General features: G+C 38.4%; 1 protein-coding gene across 1 annotated transcript in view; it reads right to left on the minus strand.

Annotated features, from left to right (window-relative positions):
* Nucleotides 1-111: 111 nt before the first annotated feature.
* The window catches only part of LOC145766002 (uncharacterized), a 35826-nt gene continuing 13568 nt past the window's right edge, over nucleotides 112-22369 (minus strand). The window contains exons 6-23 of the mRNA XM_082577656.1: nucleotides 21032-21137; nucleotides 17790-17888; nucleotides 16233-16339; nucleotides 15883-16000; nucleotides 13415-13619; nucleotides 12516-12992; nucleotides 10727-10806; nucleotides 10018-10102; nucleotides 9298-9425; nucleotides 8691-8857; nucleotides 8132-8284; nucleotides 6951-7161; nucleotides 6361-6482; nucleotides 5522-5644; nucleotides 4702-4866; nucleotides 4353-4432; nucleotides 3869-3973; nucleotides 112-3249 (exon numbers count right to left, since the gene is read on the minus strand). Of these exons, the coding sequence (XP_082433782.1) occupies nucleotides 3116-3249; nucleotides 3869-3973; nucleotides 4353-4432; nucleotides 4702-4866; nucleotides 5522-5644; nucleotides 6361-6482; nucleotides 6951-7161; nucleotides 8132-8284; nucleotides 8691-8857; nucleotides 9298-9425; nucleotides 10018-10102; nucleotides 10727-10806; nucleotides 12516-12992; nucleotides 13415-13619; nucleotides 15883-16000; nucleotides 16233-16339; nucleotides 17790-17888; nucleotides 21032-21137 (2665 nt within the window). The 3' untranslated portion in view covers nucleotides 112-3115. The remainder of the gene's footprint in view (nucleotides 3250-3868; nucleotides 3974-4352; nucleotides 4433-4701; nucleotides 4867-5521; nucleotides 5645-6360; nucleotides 6483-6950; nucleotides 7162-8131; nucleotides 8285-8690; nucleotides 8858-9297; nucleotides 9426-10017; nucleotides 10103-10726; nucleotides 10807-12515; nucleotides 12993-13414; nucleotides 13620-15882; nucleotides 16001-16232; nucleotides 16340-17789; nucleotides 17889-21031; nucleotides 21138-22369) is intronic.

Here is a 22369-nt window from a genome sequence, read left to right on the forward strand (position 1 = left end):
GCAAAGTCTTTGTCAAACATTCAGGCAGCACCAACAAAAATGTACTTTGTTTGCTTGAGAGGCATAGGTGCACTGTGGCTGTCCACATCAAAAATAAGAAAAACTTTAAAAGGGTGTCTTCATAATTTAGTCATTCTAACGCCACGCGCTACGCAAAAATTGCACTTAGTGCAATTTAATAATTACACAACACCATTGCGGTTATAAAACATTATCTTTATGTAACTGAATAAAAAAGTAAACAAAATTTGTAATCAAAATCATAAAAAAATTGCTAACGAAAATCTACCATTCCTTTCTGTACTTGCACAATGGCTCAACTTTTTTATATAAAAAACAAATCCGATTCTGCATTGTGATTTATTCTCTTTAAATAAGGCAACAGGTGAATTTGCGAGGACCGGCCCAGGCCTCCGCTAACAAAGAATCATTCAGTGGACTTGTTTTGATCGTATTTTTAAACATTCCACGCATTTCATTCTCAAATTCACAACGTGCAAGACACCAGAAGCATGCATTGTAGATCCAAACAATAAATCAATCATTTTTTACATTGATACAAAAAAAAACGGTTGATTTGGTGTCTGAGGAGGCGAAGGCCTATTAATTTAAGAAGTAAATTCATAACATGATAAATGAGTAAAGACGGAAAGCAGAAGCAAGGCACTGCTGTGCAAGTTTACGACAATAAAAACACATAGAAACCATTTCACAACCATCAAGTAATCGATTCATTCATTAGTATAGTCAAATAGAAATGTACAATGCGCACGTTGAAAAGTTATAAAAGGTTTTCAAAAACAAACAAAGTTGTACTGTTTTCCATGTGAATATATGACATACTGTCGTAGGAAAAAAAGCACCCATAGCTGGTTTGTTTGGTGCGGCATCGACATTCGAAACCTTGGCAGATTAATCTGAGATATTACGTTTTTGGCAATACGGCTGCACCTGTTTATAAGTGCTGTAAGCGGCGTCAAAGTAGGCTATGACGTAATGGATGACGTTTCGCAACTTAGTCAGGGGAGATAGGCATGTTTTAAGGGAGCAAAATTTAAAGGCAATTTGTGAACGATTTTTAAATTAAAACCAGTGTACTATTTTATGCACAATGTACTATTTTATGCATTGCGTGTAGTTGAACACTGGGAATCAGTTCCATCCATGTTGCGTACAAGCCACAATGATTGGAAGTTAGCTGCTGTTTATGCATTGCATGTTACCATAAAAACATGATAGGCTTGGGAGCTTTAGATGGTAACTGGTAGATTGCAATTGGTAAACAAAGGATGATCTGTGGTTATACGAAGCCGCACAAAATACAAGCTGAAAAAAGGTACTTTGAAATCAGAAATTAAACCACAAACCTTTTCATCTTCATTGCTCAAAGTCAGAACTTTTATCATAAAGTAAGTCTCTGCACTTTGAAGTCTGTTGGTATTGTTCAACACACGATCACTTGACGCTCTAGAACAGGGGTTCCCAACTTTTCTGGTGCCGTGACCCCTTGATAGCATTTGCCAAGTTGCGGTGACCCCAACGATAAAATTAGTTGGGTTGATCCTTTTTCACTGCATTTCTGGGACTAAAAGTGCCTACTACGCAATATATTAAATTTGACTTTTAAATAAATAAAGAAACTACATATCTGAAAATCTACAGGCACAATATTTTTGTTTACAAATTTTCAATCATAATAATTTTATCAACACAGCAATTTGTTATGTTCTAACTACAAAAAAGTTCAAATTGCGGAAACTAAAAAACATTAGTGAGAAGGCTTCTTGCTTCTTTCTCGCTAGATCTGAAATCCTTGGAAGCACAACGAAGATCATCTTCTGCAACAAGTCTCCTCCTGTATTTAGATTTGATAACCAACAAGCTTAAAAGGTCTGTTTCACAAAGGTATGTTGCTGGAAAAGGAAGACACACTGCAATCTCAGACACAACAGGATATGAATCAGTGACTATTTTTGCTCGGTGGCAGCATCAGTGTTGCCAACATGAGACTTGAAAACGCAAATTTGTTTACCAGAATAGCAAGGGAATTCTGGTTGGTCTAGCATGCACTCAAGGGCCACTGAAGAACGCCACCCATGTCTAAAATCACGCTGCGCTGTGGTGAGCCGCCCGTTGTTAAGAGGTAACTTTCTAAATTTCTAAACTAATAACTCTAAACATTTCAGAAGGTTTCAGGCGACCCCAGGCAAATTGCCAGGCGACCCCAATTGGGGTCGCGACCCACAGGTTGGGAACCGCTAATCTAGAATCTTTGAAAAGTTCAACAACACGTAAATATGATTGAAAGACTACAAATTATCATGAGAAAATAATATTGCAAACAATTACAAAAGATCTCGATGCAATAGACTGCATAAACGTAATAGCTGCGACCTGATTGGTTGGATCATGTCACGTGATAAAATACGTAATAATAAGTGGACATTTCACTTACGAAAAAATTGCACCATTGATTTCAATGTAAAAACGTAAATGGCGAACAACGCGCTCATGTAAAGAAATCATCGGTAATCACTGTAATATCAATGTTACTTTTAAATGTGATGTTAACAGATCAATAACGAGTGTTCGGTAGTTTACCGACGAAAAAACAACTCATTTTGTAATCATTTGCATTCGTTGCGAAACAAAAAGGCTGTTATGTTGATTATGTAACTTTTAGCTTTGGGTGTCCTCATAGAAGCATTTTTTCAAGGCGGCCACTTGCAGTTTTGAGCTCATGTGAGCTCGATAAAAAAAGTAGACAACAAAATTTGTCATTTTTACATTGATTGATTGAGTCTGCAGACGTTGAAACAATGTAAAAATGACAGATTTTATTGTCTGGGGAGCTATCTAGTGGAGCTGTTCAATGGCTTCATTACTTAATGCGGTAATCTTTCCAAAATGGCGGTCAGTAATTCTCATTAAATGGAAACGTAACACTATTATAAGTTTTGTTACAAGCGCAAACAAATAGTTGAACAAGAATGAACACAGAAGAAAAAAGATAAAAACCGCGGTTTTGAAAACGATAAAAAGGGAAAGAATAACAAAACGCAATCTCTCACGCCACCAAGCGCACGAAAATGAAGAAGTTTCGCTGTGCATAGTTCTAAGAGCTCGCGACCATTTTGTACAAATTTTTCATATTTCTCGAACGAACGTGCTCGTCTTCAATCTCTTCGCAATTCTGCAGAGGAAACCAACCGCTCTCTCCGTCCCTGAGCCGTTCTCCTTCCAACCAGCCTATTGTCAACATTGAAACCGGTTAGAACTGGATTTTTGTGGAAGCAAGGAGAGCAGTAATTAATGCATTTGCAAAGTCAGCCTGCAAACACCACTTGTGTTGGTGTACAAGCAGAAACTTGGAGGGCTTTCTGGCACTATAAAAATGTATTACCATACTGCTCTTATCGAGAGTTGAAAAATTGTTTAGTCAAACAAGAACAAAATGCAACATTGAGACACAAGCGAAACACCCATCAAATGGGTGAAAATTATCAACCTGATGGAAGCAATAAGGTATGACTGTCACAAAGTTACCAAAAATAACAAGCATTTTTGAACATCTTTGGAAAATACTTTTGATGTAGAAAAAATTATATCGCTTTAGATTGTTTAGAATAAACCTTAATCAACAACGCTTAGAATAAATCCACTCCATTTTTCCGTTTTGAGGCAATTCTGAAAATTCCGATTCTATAAACTCTTGTTTAAAGGAGGTATCTCCCCAAATTGTCCAATCGCCTAATTACTTTTCTTCATGACAAGTTTCCAATAATGCAATGCGATTTTATAAACTCCCTTTACGAAAACGAACTCCGTGACAAAAATCAATGATCCTTTTTCATAATTAAAAAATTACCATCGGAGGTTTTCTTTAGCACTTGCATGACGTCACCGACATCCAGTGACAGCTCATCGGGTTGTTGGGCGTCGTACGAAATGATGCAGTTGTACTGAGGGCAGTCTGTGGTGGGAGGGATGATTAGAAATGCAGCAGTGCTAAGGTTAACACTGAGCCAAGTCGTTTTTTTTTAGTATTTGAGAGAAGCCATTGCTATGTTTTCCCACGGTGACTGTGAGTTATAGAAAGCCGTAGTTGCATTTCTTTAATAAAACAATCGACAAAAAAAAGCATTTGCATGCCCAGACAGCAAAGCAGACAGTTGAATTAATGAAAAAACAGTTGCTTTGAGGCCTGGCTAGTTAACATGATTAAACACAATATTGTTGGACTTTAGTCTTCGGCAATTTGAGATTGCCGACCTCAAAAGGTTAGTAATAACAAACAATGTCAAACGTCAACGTAAACCCTACGTATATGGAGCAAATGTGTTCCAACGTACCCCACGATTCGTATATACTTTCGCCGGTCAGACCGACGTTTGGAGGGTTGAGGGCTTTTTCCCAACGAGACAACTCATTCCTGTGAAAGAGAAAGATAGTTTCTCTTTAAAAATAAAAAAAATTATTAGAGATATTTTTGCTACAAAAGCACGAGTTGATACAAATGCTTCTCGAGTTGTTGTTTTTTTTGTTAATTTTTCCCAATCTATTGAAAATTTAAACTGTTTTAACATTGTTCTACCAAAGTGAGCTACCTTCCGAGAAAAGAGCAATTTGTATTTTCGACTTAGAAACAGAATGGTCTTTCAAGAACAAGAAAACCTTGGTAAAAAAAATAGTTCTTCTTACTGTTCCAGTGGCATCAGTGACATCTCCACCCGCTTCCCTGCCTGGTTTTCAAGGATGACCAAGAAAATTGCGTTCTCTGAAATAGCCTGTTGATTGACAGCGAGGTATTGCCTTCCAGCCCAGTCTATGACTTCGTATCTGGTAGGCGATCCAAACTCCATGTAACTGGGATTGAGGAAATAACATTTTAAATGTTACTATCGAGCAGGAAAATAATAACAATCAGTTTGAGTTTGTGCAGATTGCAATGACACATACAATGCAAATCACAGATGAAACACCACAGACAACTATAGTAAGCAGTGAAGGGACATGAGGTCAGCTGCTCCCGTTACTTTGGCACGCCATTACGTGGCTCGCAGAGGCACAGCCGCGTGCTCTGCAGCAATGTCGAAACGACACTTTTTCGAGCGTGGCGCAGGCGCTCTCACCACTCGGCGACGCAGACGACATCTATAAACGTTGAACCAACGTAAAAAACAATGTGGACGAAAAGTTTAGTCCTTTTTGCGTATAATCAACATTAAGGAAATTGTGTAAACAAAAAACATGAAATTGATTGAGTTTCGCATTTAGCAGCATGATCGTTGCTTACTTCACAATGTAGATCTTAACGATCTGTTTTAACCTGATGCTGCGAGCTAATACCACAGCGAACTCAACTCGCAGCAGCATCAGGCTAAAAAATGTCGTTAAAATCTATATTGTGACGTAAAAAACATGAAACTTCACACGCAGCACAATCCGTCACTTTTACATTTAACGTCTGCAGACGTTGAATCTATTAAAAATGAGGAACTTTGCTGTGTGGGTTGCTAACCTCTTTTTCTTTGCTATGAAAAGAACGTCACTGAAAAGGAAAAGCCACAGCTTGCTTGTTTTGATGGCTTTCTTCGGTTCGGTTGCCATGGATACGGTCATCTCTCCCTTCTTTACCAGACTCCTGATCAAAGTTGTGCGGACGTTTGTGTTAATATTGAAAGAAATAATGCAGCAATGAAATAAAGCAGCAATGCAATGGCGTAAAACACCGCACCAGTGCGGCATGAACTGAAAATTCTTGCCAGTGCTTCTGTGCCGCTGACAAGTGACAATTGCATTTTGCACAAAATATTTAGTTTTTTGTTGTTTGCAGCACAATACATGATAGTTTTCAAAGGTAAACAAAACTCATAGACAAGGCAAATATGGCGAACGTCGCATTTTCTTCCGCTCTGCGCAGACGTCTCATCAAGTTAAAAACAAAAATATTTCAAAAGTGTACAAAGCTCGCCCTTCATTTGGCAGACATAAACGCAATAATAGAATTTGTTGAAAAGACCAATCCACATATATATCTACATAATGAATTTTGACGTATTTCGGCAACTACTTAATGTAGACAGACATACCTCAGCAACAACACTACATTTAACATTATAAAAACATAAAACAATAAGCTAACTTTTTATAATGTCAAAAGTAGTTTTGTTGCTGAGTTATGTCTGTTTATGGTGTAAAAAAGTTACCTCTCTACCTATATTGTACTTAATGTAGATTAACAAAACTGGGAGAAGAGCCGATTTTCTATGACGACTATGAAAAGATTGCATTCACGAATAAAACGTACAATTGTACATATAATATTTGAACATGAATCGATGATCACTGAAGACATACCTGGACTGCGATACAAGCGCGTACATCTTGACAGAAGAGGAGTAATCGAGTTGGGAGGCTATCTCGGCCAGTTGCTCTATCTGCTGCATCTTACGGGCTCCTTCATTGCACTTCTTCACCAACTGCAAAGACCATGTTACGTCTTGACGTCAGTGCGATGCTGGTTAACGTTAGTGAGACGTTTATTTAAAATAATAGCCTCTGTGTTGAAAATTTTTTGCGTGTTACTCAGGTCCCAAACAGCAAATCCACCGTTTTTTACATTGATTCAACGTCTGCAGACGGTGAATCAATGTAAAAAACGGTTGATTTGCTGACTGGGACGTTGATGTTAATTTATAATGGTGGATTTGCAGTTTGGGATATGTCGATGCAGTTGTACAAAGTGGAAACGTGGGTTGGGTTTTTGGAGCGATAAAAATCCTTACAAAACAATTTCTTTCAGAAGGCAAGTTAGCGTCGACTGAAAACCCAGACAGCAGAATCCGTCATTTTTGCAATGATTCAATGTCTGCAGACGTAGAATCAATGTAAAATGACGGGTTTTGTTGTCTGGGAATCAACGTTAATTACACGATAGATAACGTTACCTTATTGACTACTCGCAGTGTCTGTTTTGCGTTGAGGCACATCTCAGCATCTCCAGCGGAGTCGGCTGCGTTGACAATGGCAGAGACCAGGAGAGGAAGCCTAGTGACCCTCTGCATTGGGAGCATGAGGAAGGAAAGAAGAGGGAGCTTGTTGCAAGCAGGAGAAGACTCAAGACGACAAAGTTCTTCTGCGAACCTCTCACGGTTCCTCCTGAAAGAAGAATTTATTGAAAATCAGTTGGAAATTACAACGGAATATTACGTTTTTTTTTTGCTTTTACAGATTAAGCTTTTTTGTTTCATCTGCAAATCTATATCATTAAGTAAAGGTTGACTTGATTCAAGTCTCGGATATGAGAAGGTAAGGTTCTCATTGCAATAAACCATCGGCACTAACAAGAGTAGGGTGGCCAGTTTCTTTCTCGCGGCCGCCTTTCCTTCAGCAAATATGCCCTACCCAATTATTTACAACCTAGGTCAAGAGTTTCAAACTCAAATTGCTCTGAGGGCCAAATTAACACTTATAAATTAACCCGAGAGTCGCAATACACAATAAAAAGTCAATAAACAAAATGAAACAGGTCAAACGCAATAAAAAAGGTAGTAAGAACAAAGAGATGAAAAAACACTGAACAAACGCAAAAAAAACGCAAAATAAAAATAAAAAACAACGCAAACGAAACGACGGACCAGGAGAGTAAAAATCTTGCAATCAACTTTTAAAAGCGCGGAAAAAACTAAACCTTTGAAGAACTGACTTCAGCAAATACCAAGGTTACTATTGTGATGACGACACAATAAGTGAATGGGCACTGTGATGTGACAATACAAGTTTCTCGCACGCAATGAAATGGCGCCACAGTAGTGCTAAAAGTCGTGTGAAGTTTGATGGGCATTTTCAGATTTTTTAAGCAATTTTAGAGGTAATTTTATCTTTCTAGATCTATAGAAGAAATATGTGTTGTAATTGTTAACTATTTCAAAGTTTAAAAATGCATCGCGGGCAGCACCAAAAGTCCTCGCGGGTGCGTGTTTGAAATCCTTACCCCAGGTAGAGGTGAGCGATATTTTTAACAAACGACTTAAGCCAGGACCCAGACAACAAACCAACCATTTGTTTGCATTGATTTGTTGTCTGGTGAGTCAATAGAATGCTATAAAAAACACAAACTTAAACTCACTGCAGTTTGGTCAGCACCCTGTCTTGGTAAACTTGATTTTGCACGTAAAGAACATAAACGTTGAACTTCTCTTTGGCGTACTCGGCTATCAGCTCACAGGTGCGTGTCAGTTTTACATCTTTCCAGAAGTGATTTTCCAAATCCTGAAGAAATCTGAAAAAAAAAAAAAAAAAACTTTAACCCAACGCAAAATATTAAAAGGTATTAATTACAAGTTATCTCTGCAATGAAAACGGGTTTGGACTTAAGCAAGATCATGTTTTTGTTTCCGACCTTCAAAGCATAAAAACAACACCACTTGCCATAACATGGCAAGGGTTTGAAAAAGGTAGAAGCGACAAAACGCGAACGGCACTGAGACACTCAAAAAATATTTATTTTATATTTTGTTAGTGGTACACCATTTCTGCCTTCAGGACTCGTCAGTGCAGTACGTACACTGGACGTGATACACCATTTCTGCCTTCAGGACTCGTCAGTGCAGTACGTACACTGGACATGGCCACGATAGTATATACCTCTGTAGATTCATTGAGATAATAAATTTGCAAACACGCACTTTCGCTCGACGTTACTGACAGCCTCGATATTGGAGAACAACCGATGTCGATCTGCAGTTGGGAGATAGTCAGAATTCTCCATGGCCCAGTCCTTCATGAAGTGGTTCACCAGAATGTTCAGGCTACGTAGGTATGACGCTTGTGACGTCAGCACCTCAAACTGAGCCTGGAAACGCAAAAAAGGTTTTAATTTTAACCTTTAAAAAAAAAACAGTTTTCTGCCTTGAAGTTTACGTCTGTAGTTGTTGAATCAACTTGGCATCTGAGTAGAAGTTTATATCATAAGCAAAATAGTTGTTATCGAGCATAATGAAAGTCTGGTACGAAAACTAACAAAATTTAATGGTAACTTTAGTGATATTTAATTTGTTCCTAACCCTTGCAAAGTTATATATTCAGAGCAGCAACACCTTTTGTCACAAGCTCTCAAAAACTGTTGATTAAAAAATTTAGTCGTATCCAGGTTTACACACGGCAGTTAAAGAAGTAGATACAGTGGACAGGAAGGCAAGGAAGCCAATGTCCGAGTCCACATTCAGGCATGCAAATGTCTTCAAAATAATTGATGATTAGATAGAAAGCGACGTTTAACGGATGTAACCGAACCTGCTGTAATTTCATTTCCTCTGGAGACAACTTTTCCGCCCAGCCGCTCATCACTACCTCCGGAATGGATCTCCATAAAGTTGAAGTCCCTAACTCCTCCGACATCAGTTCGCTCTCCCACTCGTCTTCTGCGAGGAACAATCAGTTTGTCACTCTTGCATCCCTAGTTGCTGCTGAAGAGTCTCTTAAGAGTCTCGAACTCTATCTTCTTAAAAGTCTCAAGATCTTTTTAGAGTCTCGTAAGTCTCAAGGTCATAAGATCTCGATCTTCTTAAGAGCCTCGACAAGGATGCATACTATTGCATAGCAAGCGCAGCTGCGTGACTACAAAAACATTCTCTAACATGACGTCAGCCCAGCTGGATCACCATCATAAAATGAAAAGCTGTGTTTAAAACGAAAAAAAAAGAAGAAAAAACGGAGAAAAAACAAGCTAGAAGAATTCGTCATACACTGTGGATATTGCGAGCAATGGTAAGATGGTACTATAGCCTAATCTCCGGCACTGTAGAACAGGGGTTCTAAACTGTATCCCGTTGAGTACTCACAACCTCTGGAGGTTTACAAACCCCAGGTTGAGAATCTCCGCAGCAGAAAGAGGATTGTACTTCAAGGACAAGTGGCTAACAAGATTATGACCACTTCTCCAGTTAGAGAAACAATTTCTAGTTTGACTTGAAATGTCAGATGAAGAGCACCGTTCAAGATCAAAGCGTTCACCTTTTCCAGTGGAGTCTTTCTCTTTCACAATCTCCTCCATCCGTCGCTTGGTAGAGGCGTGGGTCATGGTACGGGTCCGATATATCTGGGGAAAAAATAAATGATAGAGAAAAGTAAGTGAGATGAAGGAAGCAAATTTTGATGATTTTAGTGACAGTTAACGAATACTTGCTTAAGTGATGCTCGAACGGCTTTTGAAATAATTTTCTTGTCGACGACTGATTCGGACACATGAAAGAAACGGAAACATAAAGTTTATTGACCAGCTAACGAAAGCAGTCGTTTTTTATCGTTTCAACGCTACCTTACGTTGCAAAATGGTAACTTTTCTTGGCAGGGTAAGCACTACGAGTTATCACGCTGTACGTCTACGTCCAGCGGTCGACGCAGAGTTTGAGTTTTTCTCATCACCAAATGATGACGTCCAACCACATAATTAATCTTTGTCACACGCTACCCGGAAATGAAATGTCATCAAGACACAGCCATTAAACTATCTACAAGCAGCCAATCAGGAAAGAGAATGCCACATAAAGTTAATTTCCGTAGTAAAGGAAAATGTTTTTGCGATAAAATTTAGCAAAATTCACAAGGTAGAAGTGAACGTGAACAATTAACAAACCAGTCCGTTTTTACATTGATTCAACGTCTTTTCTGTGTATTCGCCCTTGATATTAACACATCTCATAAAAAAAATAAAAGCCTTCACCTGATACAGAGGTTCAGATTGCAGGAACTTAGAAGCTTCATTATCTGACTCGTTCGGAGTGGACGGAACCAAAGAGGAAGCTAAAAACACAATTAACTGATGATAGGTTAACATTAAAAAAAGTAGAAATATCGTGAACAATGCCGCGGCTAACATAATACAGCATGCGCTGGGTTGTTACTGCAGCGTTTGAAAAGAAGCAATTTGATGAAAACCTTCACAGCTTACACTGTGATTCTTAAACTGGGGTTCATTCCCCATCATTTCCAAGCGTAAAGAGCTAGCAAGGGACCCGCCCACTACATCGCACCATCTTGCTGTAGTGTCTCTCATAAAAGCCGAAGACGTTGTTTTTATTTCTTTGTATATTATTTTTACGCTTGAAATCATGCTAAATCCAGGAGGGTTGCTTCGTTTCATAGTTTTTTTTTCGTACAAAAAGTGAACTATTTGCGATAGATCTGTAACTTTGAAGTTGTTTCTACAAATGAATCCAGTAAACTATTAACACTGCGACTCAAACAAAAAATCCGGAAACTTTAACAATTAACTCTGATGCAGTTTGTTGGTTCTGGTTCGTGATGTGTTTGTGTGAAAGCCCAGACAGCAAATCACCCGTCTGTGGACGTTGAATCAATGTAAAAAACGATAGATTTGTTGTCTGGGAAGTTACACTGTGAGATATGAAAGCTAAAAGCACAGAAGAATCAAGTGCTGGCGACAATCGCAATCGAAAAATCTCTTTGTTGCTGTGTCATAATGTAACGGCCGTTCCGGGCATAAGCTGCAAAAGAATTCCTTATCAGGAGATAGACATAGCGAGTACTAATCGCTATTGCGTTTGTCTGCTACAAAACTAAACCACAATTAACAAAACCGTTGCTATATCACGTTGTAGCCGGAACACTATTTTTCCGGTTTTGATCAGTGATTGGACACGAGGCAAGCTCGAAACCCAAACAAAACGTGAAAACGTCATTAAGTTTGAAGTAATTGCGATTGCAACCACTTTACTTGTCTCCGTATTAGTACAACCTTGTAAAGTGAAACAATGCTTAGTGCATGTGTTGTTATCAAGCTTTTCGGTAAGCTAAACCTAAGATTTTAACATAAACATCTAGGTTAGCATATAAACACAGCATTTATGGTCTTGAAAAAATTTATAACCTGTGAAGGAAAATCTATTTCTTTGATGAACTTTATCAATAAATGATTTTTATCTTTTACTACCGGCTGAGAAAATATTTTGGTTGACCTTTCTTCATTTCGTAATGGCAACTGTTATTTAAATACATTAAAGACTGTTGATCATTTTCCAATAGAACTATAAACTTATATATTGTACTGTTTGAAGTGAAGTTTATCACGTACCATAGATTGTCGGGTGTCGCCAACTAGGTTTGATTTCAAAATAAAACTTGTTATAAAGTCACTGTACTTCAGTTCCCAGCAACAAGGTTTAACGTTAAACTGCAAAATAACTAAAATACAAACGCTGAGAAAGTAGTTTCAATTTTCCAACGCGTGTCTGTGCTGTGGTACAGAAAAATAAACATCTCCTGTCTTCAGGGCGAATGCGTGGCGAGTTGTGAAAAGAGAACGTCGGTTCAACACCGCTCCAGAGCACGCGGATGCATCTTGGCAGGACACTTATTGGCATGCCAAGATCTTGGGAGCGGCTGATTCGATAGCAGGCGGTGCAAAACAATTTCATTGTTATCGTAAATGAGAAAAAATCAACAACCTGCAACAAATCAGAGCAAAAAGAGCATAGTTTTCAGTCACCTACCAGAAATACCCTCGTAAAGATTTTCATCCTTTTCTGGGATAACTGGAGGAGTCTCATCCGCGGCTAGATACAATCCATTGCTGCCCTCAAGTGCTCCATCTGTCGCCACTTGATAAGATTGATCATCGGGAAGTGATGAATGGCTCGTTTGGGTTTTTATTGATGAAGGTTTAGGTAGTATTGAGGGTGCAAAACCTTCTCTGGGGGGCAGGGAGGGAGCCAAACCCACTAGGGGGATAACTTTTGGCATCGCCCCTACATTACTGTTGTCAACATCTTGAGGTTTCGATAAAGATGCGGATAAAGGTCTGTGAGGTGGGAGGTCTGGAGGATTGTGTAACGAAAGGCCTGGAAACCTCTTATTTTGAAGGGAAAGAGGGGGGCCGGAGAGGGGCCGAGGAAATCGGGGGACTTCTTCTCGCCTGAGCTCTCCTGCTCCATGGAGGAAGCTGGATTTGGGCCTCACGTCGTCAACATCTGCGAAAGAACGATTCATTGATTTCAGTTTGTGATCTTGATCTAGCTATTTTCCATGTCATTTCTCATCATTCTCAATGCTTAGCTTGAATTGTGCAGAAAACACATTCCGTACTTAGATGTCATGGGAAAACAAGATTTATTGTGTTGATCAATGATGCAAAGTGATAATAAATGAAAATAATTTTACCACCAGCTTTAACTTTACTGTGAATGTAAAACTGAGCACAAAATAAACACTTCAGCATAAGCTAATGTTTTTGCTTTATTCTTCTACTAGTACAGTTTAACCGTGGCACATATCCAATCAGTCTTGTATACTTTACATGAAGCAGTTAAGTGGTCACTTAAAAAAGCGAGACCTGACTGCCTCAAAATACAGTTTCTCTTTCAACAACTCAACAAAATAAAACAAAATCTACCTTCGTTCCATCGGCCCGTTGGTTGTTTCAGTGCATTGTCGTTTGGATAGGCCAGAAACGTCGACTCAAGTTGGCCTTGGCTGTTTGACTTCTTATACAGAGGTTTGTCTGATCGTGTGACACGTGGAGATGGGTTGATACGAGGAGGCGGGGTTATACGATCGCTGCTTCTGGCTTCTGCAAGGTTGGAAGTGGGAAGAACTTTCTGTGAAGAAAATGAGATCGTGAAGGCTTGAGTGTGGTCGATGTGTTGATGTAAACGACTACCTACGACAGTCACTTTATTCGGCTGAGTGGTCTCGTGTTAAGAGACTTGACAATGTTCAAAAGGACGTTGGTTCGACGCCGCTATAAAGCAAGTGGGTGATACTTAAAAGCATGATAAAAATGGGAGCACAGTTGACTCGATGTCTGTATAGTCTTTCGTTGTTTTCAGGGGTCTCTTATGTTGGATTTACAACTCGTAAGGTAATGCAAACTGCATACTGTCAGTAAAGGCAGAACTCAAATGATAACTGTTGTCATGAGGGTTTGTTCAAGACACAAAGTGGATCGTTTCAACGAAATCAGCAGAGCAAGCTGCATGTGCCCTGCAGTTTAAAACAATTGAGATTTCGCAAAATCTTTGGCACAGCACTTGTCCCGAAAACCGTTCAAGGCAAAACTAGTCCAACTTTCCAAATAGTTAGTAGTGCGGTAATTATCCCAATCACATACTGGTATTTCAACATAAAATCCTATTACGGTAAAAAACATAATTCAAACAAACTGTGGAAATCGTTTTGCAATCGAAATTGGCAGACAGACGAGCCCATTACCACCACTAGCTCTGTCACTGTGCTTAACAGCATTTCCTGTGACAAAAGCGGTTTTCAGTTAGCTATGTAATAGCGGAAAAGGGTTTGTAGCAAAACTGCCTTTTCAAGGCTAATATTTTAAAACTCAACGAGTTGAACTCCAAAGCAAATACTTTTTCAAGTGACTTCACAGTCATTGTTCGTGAAATCGCTGGTGATCCAAAGTTAGATACGTCGATCCTATTCAAAAGCTAACAACAACAGCTCTGTTTTTGAATTAATAAAAGGCATTTGACTGTGTCATGGTTACATTGATCATCCGTCAATCAATCAGACACAGCTTGTAGCACGCAACTACACAGCCGAATTTCTTGGCACAGGATACCCCGAAACGAGGATGATCATGACATCCGTTTTTCAATGGTAGCGAGTGAATTACATGCGCACGAAGCATCAAGGTTGAGAATTGATCGAAGTGCATATGGTAGCTTACGTAATTTCCCAGCCAGCAACACGCTTTTGAAGTTGCTTTACTGTTGAAATTCTTTTGTTATTTTTGCAACTTTTGCGGCATTGAATAGAGACTACTTTTGGCATTCCGCTCCCACTATCAAAATATGTTGTTGATATAGCCAAGCTAGCAGAGCGATCCTTTTTTACATTGATTCAATGTCTGCAGACGTTAAGTCCATGCAAAAAAACACAACTGATTTGTTCGATGGAAGCGACTTTGCCGTTGCATTTGACTGAGTTACATTTTTAGCCTTAACTCAAAAACTATACTGAGAAATGAGAACCAAAACCCATAAACATACTAAGTCTAGACAATGTCTTAGCCAAAATTTCGAGCAGCATTGTCTGAAACTCCAAACAATGTCACTGCCTTTGTGGCACAATGATTGTAACGTGATCTTCTATTCGCAAAAGCGCTAAAACTTCTTTCTAACGTGGTTGAAAAACGACCTGCACGATTTACCAAAACGACACATATCATTTAACCAAGCAAGGTGGTCACTGGTCAGTTCAAAGCATTGGAGCGAAAAGTCAATCACAAGCCATGAAGTTCCAACTTTGAAACAACTTTGAATAGCAAACCATTCTTTTCCATACGGCTGCTCTGCAACTGTGATGACGTCATTATATACAATTAAATTCAGTGACAATTTGTTATATCATGATTAACTTCAGACATTGACCGCACACTCTGAGCTGCATTATTTCCTGTTATAAATGGTTTAAATATACCAACATGACAAATCTGTTATTTCAATAGTTCATATTTTAATTTTTTTATTCAGCTTTGACATTTTACGGGTTATTTATATCGAATCAAGCAACCAAATAATTGCACAAGCACACAGGTTGAAAGCAACAGGCATGCCTTTCAACGTTGGGTCGAAAGAACCAGGTCTGTGTGGTTTACTTTACATTTAGAATAAAAACTGATTTTTAAAGCAGATTGTTTTTTCATCATATTATAGTGAAAGGTTCTCAGTTTATGACACACAACATTTCAAAGTAACAACGTCATTAAAACAATTACAATCAGCATAATGGGACCGCCAACGATTAAGTGATTAGGATCGGAGCCAAAAACGTTCTCAAGGACAACAATACATATCTGGAAATTCTACAATTTCTCAATGATTCAATCGTGAATCGAAGACTTACCCATTTTGTTTTACCACCACCCTCCCCATAGGTTTGGGGTGGGATGCTGTAAGGAGCTTTAGGGGGTTCCCTGTCTTCTAAATCTCGAGCGATGTCTACGGCGGCCACATGGGGGGTACTAGGGTGAAGATAAATAATTTATAATGAAAAAGACAACATAGCTACGACATAACAACATGCGGAAAAGTTAAGCAATGAAAGTTGGCGGGATAAGATATTTTATATTTGCCAATATAAAACTACACACTGTTGTTAACACTGAAACAGATTTAAGAGTTTCCCTTCGCCTTCGTTTTTTTTTTTTAAGATAACTTGGCAAATATTGGTAAATATCATGTAAGTATCTTTACCCAGAAGGAAGGTTTTCTGCTGCAGCTGCATATCTATTGTCGCTTTCAACGTAAATGCCGACGTCGGGATCAGCAGCATCACTGGTGGCAATTTCTTTCTTGCCGATCTGCAGATGTGCCAAAGGAATAGTTTTACAACTTTAAGGGATAAGATATCTCTTTAACATTATCTCAAAGCTCGCGTCTATTTCTACGTGGTCTCTTCTTCCATTGAATTAAAGTAATATTTACTGTTTGTGCCATGGTCGCATCTATTTGACGGCTGAGAAAAAACACAAACATGTCAGATTGTTCAAACTGGTTCCAACTAATTTTTAGTTGAAATTGAAAGCCTTTGATGTGTTCCCATAGAGCAGGGGTCGGCAAACTGCGGCCCGCGGGCCAAATGCGGCCCGCGGACAAACTTCTTGCGGCCCTCGAACGATCTTACTTTTAGTGCATAAACCAAAGTTTCATCATTATCTACGCATGAATTTATTTTATATCATAACAAAAAGCCCTTTAATATGTGTCCCGACATTACTCGGTAACTCCCATGTATGCTACAAAATCTCTCAAAATTATGGTTTTCAATGGATGTCAATACTGTGCCACATGAGATGCAAATGGAAATAATTGAACTTCAATCATCCAACATATTGAAGGCCAAATACGATTCAGTTCCAATTGCCAACTTTTATAAAGAATACCGTATGTCCAGAAATCCACCTATCCTCATCTGTATGACAATGCAAAATGTGTAATGTGCATGTTTGGAAGCACATATTGCTGTGAGCAGCTTTTTTTTAAAATGAATTACGCAAAGAATAAACTTCGCACTCGCCGTCAGATCGTGATTTGAATGACGTATTGCAAATATCATCAACAAAGTTGCCAGTGGATTTAAACACCTTGGCCATGACACAGAAACAACATTATCCTTCACATTGATAAATGATAAGTAAATAAAAACAATGCATTGCGTTTTAATACGTGTTTGATAATAAATATGAAACGGCAACAAACACGTCTCATTGTGCAATAGACACAGGAATAGGAGTTGCAGGTGCGCCATGATTTTAAGGATAATGTGGCGATTGTTTATAGGTTGAAATTTATGCGGCCCGCACGTTACCGAAAGTTTGTAGATTTGGCCCAGTAGTACAGAAAGTTTGCCGACCCCTGCCATAGAGGTTTGCACTTGGTAACAACGAACGCTTAGTCGCTCACACTAATTGTTATAACTTGATTGGATTTGCTCAACAACGAGCACCATAAATAAAGTAACAGCTGCGGTTTTTCTTTTGATTGAAATAAAACGTCTTTAGGAAGTGGGAAATTCTCTTTACTGTATGAAAGAAATGGGCAATCGCTATTTGACAGACTCTTGCGCAAAACATAGTTCGTTAACTGTGCGTTTAATCAAACAGAAACACCTTTTGATTCATTAAAACTTACATCAAAAGCGTAAAATCGTAAAAATTAAAGAATAACAACAAATACGTTGTGTGGGTACATCGTAAGCTTATATAGGCATCAAAATGCGACAACAAACCAGCTTAAGATTTCATTATTTACTTTTGTGGTATCCTTGTTCCTCTTCTTAAGGAATCGCCCACTGATGCGTTTTTTCTTGTTTCTTTCCTTTTCAAAATCAGTCATGGCTTCTTGAACTTCCTGCAAGACATAAGCGAGTTATATTTATAACTTATCAATCACATATGTCTAAAAGTACAACCAAATCATTTGCATATATATTCTGTTTTGATTGTTAATAGTATCGGCAACTACAACAATGTGATACGGTACTTAGAATTGAACAGTCAATTGAAAGCAACATCGAAAGCATGGGGACGCCGAATAAACAAACAGATACAATTTTAACTCCAAATACAGACTTTATACATCTTTTTTTGCAATTGCAACATGCATACATCATGCAATGTGAAAGGTGTATTGTATAACATAAAAAATCCGTCAGTTTTAAAGTATACAGTTGTAATCAGTGTCATAATGCCCCAAGTTGTATCATAATGTTGTAATCAGTGTCATAATACCCCAAAACACAGCCAATCAAGGCTTTTAAGTGTTAAAACCCTGCTAGGTATTTATTCTCTGAGTGTGATGCAAAAACGAAAGTTGAAAAAGCCACGCCACTAACTGTCCATACAAATGCACGGCCTTGTTTGTTCAGTCGAGGGTCAATGCAACCGAAAGGACAAAGTATGCACCATAAATAAACACAAAGTTTCGTCAGGCAAGTGGAAGTGTTCGTCAATGGCTGTCAGAAAAGTGCATGAGCCTCATCCCACCTGTTCGCGTCAATGCATTCAAATTGAAATCACATTCGCTTCAATACGGAAATTCACTTTTTAACTTCATATCATAACCACACAACTCAATAAAAACAGACACTCTACCGTCAAGGGAACTGGATGGCATCGAAATGCGTGTGCAAAATCAGTGCTTTGTTGAAAAAATCCATGATGAAAGCGTTTCGTACAGTTTTAACCTTTAAGCCCAAACATTATCATGGTTGGATAGATATAGACTTATTTGTCAAATACAAACTGAATGAAAAATAAGGTGAATTTATTGTCTCAAAATCTCAATATCCCACAGTGGTTAATGCTTTGGATTACGATTCGGGGACTCCCTGAGTGGTACTGTTATGACGGAGTGTAAAATCCTGCAGTTTGGAGACTCATTAGATATTTTTCTAAGAAAACGTCTCATTTTCGTTTACTGTGCTAACAAGATGCAAGTACCACTACACCGTAGCTGTCGCAGCCCTTAACGACTTAGCGGCTTAGCCAATAATATTTGCTTTTTAAACCAGTAAGCTGTTGTACAAAATCTCTCATTTATAAAAAAGAAAATGATAATGCAAATCAAAAGCACACACACCGCTGTAGCACTGTAGTATTGAAAACAATCATACAATCAACACAACATAACTTCTGCAGACGTTAAATCAATGCAAAACATGATAGATTTGACGGCTAGGCATTGCTGCTGAACATTGGCTAAGTCGACGTCGGTCAAGTGGATTTGAAAAGCAAATGAACTTCATGCTTGGTTTCATGCCAACGATTCAGGCTCCCAGGTTGCAAAACCTTTCATTTTTATATTGATTCAACATTTGCAAACGTTGAATCAATGCAAAAACGACGGATTTTCCTGTTTGAAAATAAACCTATACGATGAAATACATTGAGGTCGCTGAAAGCAGCCAAGAACGCGTAGTATAAACTTTCTCATACTTGAATAAAATAAAAAAATTGAACAAAGCGTGGTTCTACCAAAGACCAAGTTATCGGTTTGAATCCTGCCATGGTGATTTTTTTAAAAATTTGTTATGTGAAAAAGGTAGCTTTGAACATACCACATTTTCTGATGGGCTTCAAATCCATTATCCTTTGCGAAATAACTTTTTAACTTCTTTTAAGACAATCAGAATACATTTAGTCGGGTGCACCGCAAAGTGAACTATACTGCTGTTGCAATTTACTGAACTGATAGCGTTCTATTTTAAGGATAAAGTTTATACAATTGGACAGTTTCAACAGGTTTATGATGCTCAGTTATCGAAATATACCTTTCAACGCTCTTGAATGCGCGGTTATCAAAACAGTAAACTAATCACCGTCATCGGCACATGACATCATGTCTAATGAATGACGTCATAGTATTAAATGCGTCATATATTTGAACTGCTAGGATAGTTACATTATTGTCATTCCATGGCATTGGAATCACGAAGCAAACAAGGACGTATAAAACTGCGAAACAAAGGACCGTCTAAAGACGTAATACTGGACAAAAATTGTAAAAACTTTGCAATTATTGACGAAGGCAGCTAAATAAACTAGCCTTATTTTAAGTGAAAACGTCCGTAGAGGATAAATTAACATGAAATGCTCTAATTTCTTTACTTTGTTAATCTCGAGTAAAGTGAATGCGCAAAAGCACAAGACTTTTCCTTCAAATTAGATAAGTCATAGCAATTGCGGCTTTTCTTATCAGCTTTGCGAAATCCTGTAGGACGTATTGATAGAAGACTGAAAAGAGATGGTCTTTGACAGATGCATATCAAGCCGGCCAGCAAACCAGTTCCCTTTTACGCTGATTCAAGATCTTTAAACGTTGAATCAATGTAAAAAAGGCCAATTTTGTGAGCTGGCCTTTTCCTAAGAAAGAAATGAAGCCGTAACCAACACATGAAACAAGCACCAATCAGAGAATCGAAAGTAACAATCTGTCAGGACAGAGCACTGCTCTTCAGTAGGGATACTTATCTGGGAGCAAGATTAACTCTTGGACTGGCATCATATCGTTAACAAGTTACGTATATGCGATGTAAGTTAAACGTTGATGTGATGGTAAAAGCAAATGAAGATGCTTGACTGCTTGTGGATGGGTTTGAAATCACAGTTGGCAAATTATTCCATTTTTTACATTGATTTAACATGTACAAACGTTGATTCAACGTAACAAGGGACTGATTTCCTGAATAGGATCTACTAATTGTCAACATCACTTAGCAGATAACACCTCCCAAAATAGTTATGTTGTCCAAAATGGACATTTCGTCCACAAGATAGCAAATAGAACGCATGGTCTAGGTGTATTGGATCAGATTTTTTCTGACCTAGCTGCCCCCCCCCCCCAGTGCATACTGTACTTATTATATGAACAGGATATATCGCAGGCAAAAACAAACCCCTTCCTTTTATATTTCATGTAGTTTTTGATCTCAGTCTCATTGGCCATCTTCGGAAACGAAGGGCGAACATCAGTTTTTGTCAACTATTGCATACCTTTGTCTGGTTGGCTTTGGGTTCATCCTTCGCAAATAGAGATTGGAGTTTCTTTTTCATATTAGTCTGTTTCTTGCCACCAGAAGAAAGCCCTTCCTCGCTCGTTCTGTACATACATAATAGGTAAAAGAAATATATCGTTGAGGTAAAACCAAACTGGGTTATGTCCACTTTTAGTTTTATTGCAGTGTCTCGGTTTTTCAGCGTAGTTCTTTCCAGCACTCCAGGTTTGCAAAACAAGGTTGTAAGTATTGTGGCACTTACATGGTTGTAAGTATTGTGGCACTGGTTGGTTTGATCCATTTGAGATATCAAAAACATTCAAACAATTTTTTTTGCGGTTATCTCAGTTTGATGATTTTGGACATAACTCCATTTGGTTTTACCCCAACGATATGTAGAAAACAGGAATGTAGCAAAGAAAAACTGGTTAGATATTTACATTTTCAAAATACACCTCAACCTGCTTACGCAATCAAAACGTATGCTGCTACTGGCCGCTACCCACACACGAGTTTCTTGACACTATTTTGGCAACAGAAGGAAGTTGAAAGTTTTACTTTCCCCTCACGATGTGATGACCATGGAGTTTCTTGCGGAGAACTAATTAACCACCAACATCTTGCACACAAGTGCAAACTTTCTTTCAGCAAAATCTAAGTTTGTTTTAACACCGAAGCAAAAGATTTGGTGCAAGAGTGCATACGCTGCTAGTTCTCCGAAAGCCTTTACAGATTAGGACATAATCTTTAAAATAAACAGACCAATCACAACGTCATCTCAACATTGCAAGGTGGGGCGAAGGTTGCCTAGAACAATCGACTTGCAATAATTTGTCATTCGTCATTGAGCAACAGAATAGCTAACAACTTTATTCGTATTCCCAGACAGCAAAGCCCATCATTTTTACACTGATTTAACGTCTGCAGACGTTGAATCATTGTAAAAATTACGGATTTGCTGTCTGGGATTTTACGCTGTTTTAGGAATTCCAACCTCACAAGACAGGTCGTGAAAAGCTGACTTATCACACCATCACAAGATGTCAAGAAACAAAATGTAAATTTATTCCAAATAAAGAAATAAAAAAAAAACAATGATGAAATCTAACTAAGTAGTGTATTACACTAAAACCTGAATCCTGTCTTGTTAAACACTGATTATCTTTACGTATTGTGGCTTATTAGTCGGGTTTGTGATGAAAATTCTGTTCCTATTTAAACTCATGGTAAACATCATTAGGCTATCCCACGTGAAAATTGATGTCGGTATGATGCCAGTGTAACCTGCATAGTTTGTCATAGACTACCACTGAGCGTCGCTCCAATGTACTTGAAG

Source organism: Aplidium turbinatum, chromosome 3 (genome assembly GCF_918807975.1).
Source record: "Aplidium turbinatum chromosome 3, kaAplTurb1.1, whole genome shotgun sequence".
In the NCBI taxonomy this organism is placed as follows: Eukaryota; Metazoa; Chordata; class Ascidiacea; order Aplousobranchia; family Polyclinidae; genus Aplidium; species Aplidium turbinatum.